At 30.5% G+C, this 5,690-nt stretch overlaps 1 protein-coding gene across 1 annotated transcript; it reads left to right on the forward strand.

The window, feature by feature from the left end:
* Nucleotides 1-2,584: 2,584 nt before the first annotated feature.
* LOC101510013 (large ribosomal subunit protein uL4) lies at nucleotides 2,585-5,289 on the forward strand. The gene is made up of 2 exons (XM_004512246.4): nucleotides 2,585-3,781; nucleotides 4,984-5,289. Exons 1-2 carry the CDS (start codon nucleotides 2,675-2,677, stop codon nucleotides 5,095-5,097), a joined length of 1,221 nt encoding a protein of 406 aa, XP_004512303.1. The 5' UTR covers nucleotides 2,585-2,674; the 3' UTR covers nucleotides 5,098-5,289.
* Nucleotides 5,290-5,690: the final 401 nt, after the last annotated feature.

Here is a 5,690-nt window from a genome sequence, read left to right on the forward strand (position 1 = left end):
TTTTATCCTTAAAAAAAAAACAAAATTAATAACCGACAAACTTATAATATATTTTTTGTAAACAAATTTGACAAACTTATTTTAGTTTTCTGAAATACATTCACATTCAAACAAACTTAATTTGAATTTTTCAGTAATTTTGTGAAATAGGGAAATTTTATTTTATACAAAAAAATCAGGAACAGATTTGAATTTTAGAGGATTTGTAAGAATAAATGTATGATTGTTAGAGTGTAGAGTAATTTTATCCTTGAAGCAGAAGTACACAACCGTCTCCACATTTATTTTGTCCAATCCATTAGGGAAGTGTTGGGCCAACATGTATTGCGTATTGGACTCACACCAATAACAAAATTGTGAAGTTGGTTTTTATTTTTTATAGTGTTTGTTCTTTTATTTTTGATGTTTTCAAATACATAAAAATATATATTTTAATTGATCAATTACTTTCAATTTAGTTAATTCAGATAAAATTTAAGATCTTTTGAAAATACTTATAGGTAAGAATATAAACTTTCTTTTTTCTGATGCACTCTTTATGATAGCCACACAATTTCACGTTTTTATTTATTTAAAAGTCATAAAAATATTTTATATTAAAAAATGAAACAAAATGTCTTATTTTTTTTGTACTAGCAGGTCGCATCTTGGGATGCAACCATCTATAAAGTTTAATTTTTTTTTCTTCATTTAACAATAAAATAATTGTTAATTTAATAAATTAAAAATAATAAAAAAATTTAAAAAAACAAAATTCTATTAATAAAATCAAATAAAATAATTAAGTTGAATAAAAAAATGTAATTGAGTAGATGTGTCAAAATAAATAACGTGTTATATAATTTTAAGAACTTCGTCGTATTTTATAGATAAATTTATATTATTTTAACAATTTCATCTTATTTTACACGTAAATTAGCAACTTAATTCTATTTTGTAACTAACTTCCTCCTAATTTTTCTCTGAATTTAACAAATAAAAATAATTATAATTAAAAATATAGTAAAATATATTAATAACATCCAACAAAATATTTAAAATTGAATATATATTTTTTTGTACTATTCTGGCTAATATCCTTTATTTGAGGATTGTGATACACCTTGACACCTTCATGGCCAATATATAGGTTGGAATATTCCATTATTTTGTTTGATACTATTAATATAATTTACAATTTTTTTTTAAATTATAATTGTTTTTATTTATTAGATTCAGAAAAAAAAGAGAAAATTGTTAATAAAATAAAATTAAGTTATAATTTATCTGCAAAATTATAATGAGTTGTTAAAATAATATAACATTTTATTTTTATTTTGGCACATTTGCTCAACCGCATTTTTTTTCCAATTATTTTATTTGATTTTATTAATATAAATTTATTTTTATTAAATTAACAATTATTCAATAGTTAAAATGAAGAAAAAAAATTAAAACTTTATATATGATCATTTTCGGATGTAGAATATTTTAATATATATTTATTAATTTAATAACTAAATAAAATGAATAATTAGATTAAAAAAAAACCACGATTTGACAAAAAAAAATTATACCCACAATGTATGTGTCAGTTTATCATACTTAACTACCCATTTTAAGTGGATACATAACACTTCATAATTTTAGATCAACAATCATCTGTATATGGTTTATATAGTCTTCCCACCTTCTCATATTAAAACTTCTATCATTTGATATTAATTCCATCTAATATTAAAACTCCTATCATTTGATATTAATTCATTCAACTATTGAATTTTTTATATTATATTAGCAATCATGCTTCTAAAGTATTATAAGAGTTTTATATCAATAATTATAGATTTTTATAGTAAATATTTTACTTAAATCTAAAAAAATATATTATAAATTAAATTGAACTTATCTGATAATTTTTATTTTATTTTATTTTTTTTAATTTACATATTCGATCTATTGAATACAAAATTTCCAACAAGACACTTGAATTAATGAATTTTAATATATAAAAAGAGTTATAAACAAAATAATTATAAAGTAAGTTAGAAATAAGTTGATTCTCACTTTATATGTAATTTGAAATGAATGAAGTTGCATACTATTTGAATAATTGAATCAAACAATATTTCACTTTAAAATTAATTAAATTGTCTCGTCAAACCAAATCAACTGTATAAATATTTGATATAATAAGACACATATTCAAATTCATTATACTATTTTCTTCACATGTATTATGTACGAATTTGATCGTTTGACTCTTTATAACAAAAAAAATATATTCTAAAAATATCTATGGTATTAATTTTTGTATGTTACAAATGTTTGTTTTTATCATTAGTTGGGATGGATTTGACATTATAATTTATAAATGTTATCTTCATAATCCAAATATAAAGGGGCAACACAGATATAATTAGAACAAATGAATAATAATTAGATTTTAAATACGACTGTAAATAAAATGTCAATTTAAACCACAAGAAAAAAAACAAAACAATTATATTTTATTTTCTGGGCCGAATAACCGTACTACCCAACATGAATACGGGCTTAGGGTTTCCAAATGAAAGCCCAAACACATTAATATTCATCACAAATATCACAAACCTAATTCTCACATCACTTGGTAGTAGCAATACCGCAAAAACCCTAGCCAGTGCTTCATCCTCTTCCCCTCACCCTCGCCGCAATGGCCTCCGCAGCTGCTCGTCCTCTTGTCACCGTTCAATCTCTCGAAGGAGACATTGCTACCGATGCCTCAACAACCCTCCCAATTCCCGATGTCTTCCGTGCTTCCATCCGTCCCGATATCGTCAACTTCGTCCATTCCAACATCTCCAAAAACAGCCGTCAACCTTACGCCGTCAGCCGCAGTGCAGGTCATCAAACCTCCGCTGAATCATGGGGAACCGGTCGTGCCGTTTCTCGTATCCCTCGTGTTCCCGGTGGTGGTACTCACCGTGCCGGACAGGGAGCCTTCGGAAACATGTGTCGCGGCGGAAGAATGTTCGCTCCAACCAAGATCTGGCGCCGCTGGCACCGTAAGATCAACGTTAACCAAAAACGTTATGCTGTCGTATCCGCCATCGCCGCCTCTGCCATCCCCTCACTCGTCCTTGCCCGTGGTCACCGGATCGAGACTGTCCCTGAGCTTCCACTCGTCGTCGGTGATTTCCCCGAAGGAGTTGAGAAAACAAAGGAAGCTATCAAAGTTCTGAAGCAGATCGGAGCTTATGCCGATGCCGAGAAGGCAAAGGACAGCCACGGCATTCGTCCCGGAAAGGGAAAAATGCGCAACCGTCGCTATATCTCTCGCAAGGGTCCTCTCATTGTTTACGGCACCGAAGGAGCTAAAGCTGTGAAAGCTTTCAGGAACATTCCTGGTGTTGAAATCACTAATGTTGAAAGGTTGAATGTTTTGAAGCTTGCACCTGGTGGACACTTGGGTAGGTTTGTTGTTTGGACAAAATCTGCATTTGAGAAATTGGATTCCATTTATGGGTCATTTGACAAGACTTCTGATAAGAAGAAAGGGTATGTTCTACCTAGGGCTAAGATGGTGAACTCTGATTTGACTAGAATTATTAATTCTGATGAAGTTCAATCTGTTGTGAGGCCTATTAAGAAGGATGTTAAGCGTGCTACTCTTAAGAAGAATCCTCTTAAGAATCTTAATGTTATGCTCAGGCTTAACCCTTATGCTAAGACTGCTAAGAGGATGGCTCTTCTTGCTGAAGCTGAACGTGTTAAGGCTAAGAAGGAGAAGCTTGACAAGAAGAGGAAGACTGTCTCTAAGGTGGTATTTATATTGTGTTTCATTTTTGCATTTTGTTTTGTTTTGTTGTTTAGCTTATGTTTGAGATGAATGCCTGCATTGCTTATTCTTTTGATTGTTTTGTGCATATACATATGGATTTATCATTTTTGTGTTGGTTTGGTTTGTTCCTAGGTTGCTGTTTGAGTAGAAAGTATGTGCTAATTATTTAACTTGATTTATGATTTGCAAATATGTAGTGTATCTTTAGTTGAGATTTTTATGTTAAAATAGCTTGTGTGTGGCATACCTGCATAGGGTAATAATTTATATATGATGACGACCTTGAAAGCATGGAGCGAATGAAGCTTTACTAATTTAGGTTGAAAGTTGTTTAGTTGTTTGGATTGTATTAATTATTTGATTAATTAGTTTATGTGAAGTGTTAGTGAAGGCACTCAACTTTCTTGCACTTGTATATTTTTGCATAAGGAAGCGAGAACCTTCACTTAACTATGTAGTAAACTTGATTTATCTATAAAACCTTACAGCACCAAATCATTGTTAACCAAAAATAATTACAGATCAAGTTAATATAAAAACTAGTTATTCTGAATTATTTAAGCTTTGGTTCTCTTCACCTCCTTGAGGTCCTCATCAAGATACATACTTGAATGATTGTGCAATGTTTTTGTTTGTTTGAGATTAGTGGCTCCTTGCATTTTCTTCTCTCTTCTTCAACAGAGACTGATATTCTTCTTGAATTATCCTTTTACTTTTTTTAACAAATGATGTAAGCACACCCTTAATATTTATCGTGTTAGAAAGCATATGTTAGCTGTAAGTGGTTTTGATGCGCAAGAATGGATACATATCAGTGGCTGAATTACTCTAAATTAGAATGGATGAAGATCAGACTGGTCATCTTCCTGGATTACTCTTCCTGACATTTTGCTAAACTGTTAATTGCTTTTATTGATGAAATGCCTTCGATTTTATCTTTAATTTAGTCATTCAACTATGTATTTAGATGAATCAATAAGTCAGTTATATGTGGAAGAATGAATGACTTTTGGTTTGAGCCATTCCATTAATTCTCTGCTTTTTTTTGATTTTGTGTTCTCTTTTCTGTGTTACCCACTTTAAAATGAAGTATTTTGCACTTGCTAGTTGACAATATCAATGTCATTTATATATTTTTTAAGACTAACATTATTTTCTGTGTGCTCCTTTTACTATTTCAGGAGCAAGCTTCTGTCATCAAGGCTGCTGGAAAAGCATGGTATAACACCATGGTCTCCGATTCTGATTATACCGAATTTGACAACTTCACTAAGTGGTTGGGGGTTTCACAGTGAAGTCCATTTTTATGTTTGCAATAGTTTTTTGTTCTGTATGGTTATCTGAACTAATTAATTTTGGTTATTTGTTGTTTTGCGTATTAAGGTTATTACACATTATGCAGACAGTTTGGAAATTTTGTTTGTCTTGTTTTAGTGCAAACTGTTTGTTGCAACTAATAATCTAGCTTTTCTACATTTTTTCTTTAATCTTTTATATGGTGTCTTGTGCCAAGGATGGTATACTGTATACATCTACGTACACATGTTAAGCTGGTGGTGTGAGTAGGCCTCGTTAGATTACAAAGTTGATGAACTTTCACGAAATAATTATTATTTTGTTGTCTGAACTGAAAAGATATTTCGTTCTTGTAATGAACCATTTTTCCTTCTCCTTTAATGCATGTAAGCATCATAATCCTTATTGCCCTTTGAACCGAACATCCATTCTCGTTGTAATCTCTTCCTCAATTGATCTCACCTATCTAACTCCCTTTCTGCACTCTTCTCATGCTACTTTCACCAAGCCCACCATCCTTTCTAAAAGCAGCGATTTCAAATCGATTAAACTTTTCTGTGGCATATTCCCGACTTCCTAAATTCTGTTGAGT

Source organism: Cicer arietinum, chromosome 8 (genome assembly GCF_000331145.2).
Source record: "Cicer arietinum cultivar CDC Frontier isolate Library 1 chromosome 8, Cicar.CDCFrontier_v2.0, whole genome shotgun sequence".
NCBI classification, from domain to species: domain Eukaryota; kingdom Viridiplantae; phylum Streptophyta; class Magnoliopsida; order Fabales; family Fabaceae; genus Cicer; species Cicer arietinum.

Coding starts and splice junctions, on each gene's coding strand:
- LOC101510013 (XM_004512246.4), top strand. CDS start 2,675: ATGGCCTCCGCAGCTGCTCGTCCTCTTGTCACCGTTCAATCTCTCGAA. Junction 3,782..4,983: donor AGAGGAAGACTGTCTCTAAG/GTGGTATTTATA, acceptor TTACTATTTCAG/GAGCAAGCTTCTGTCATCAA.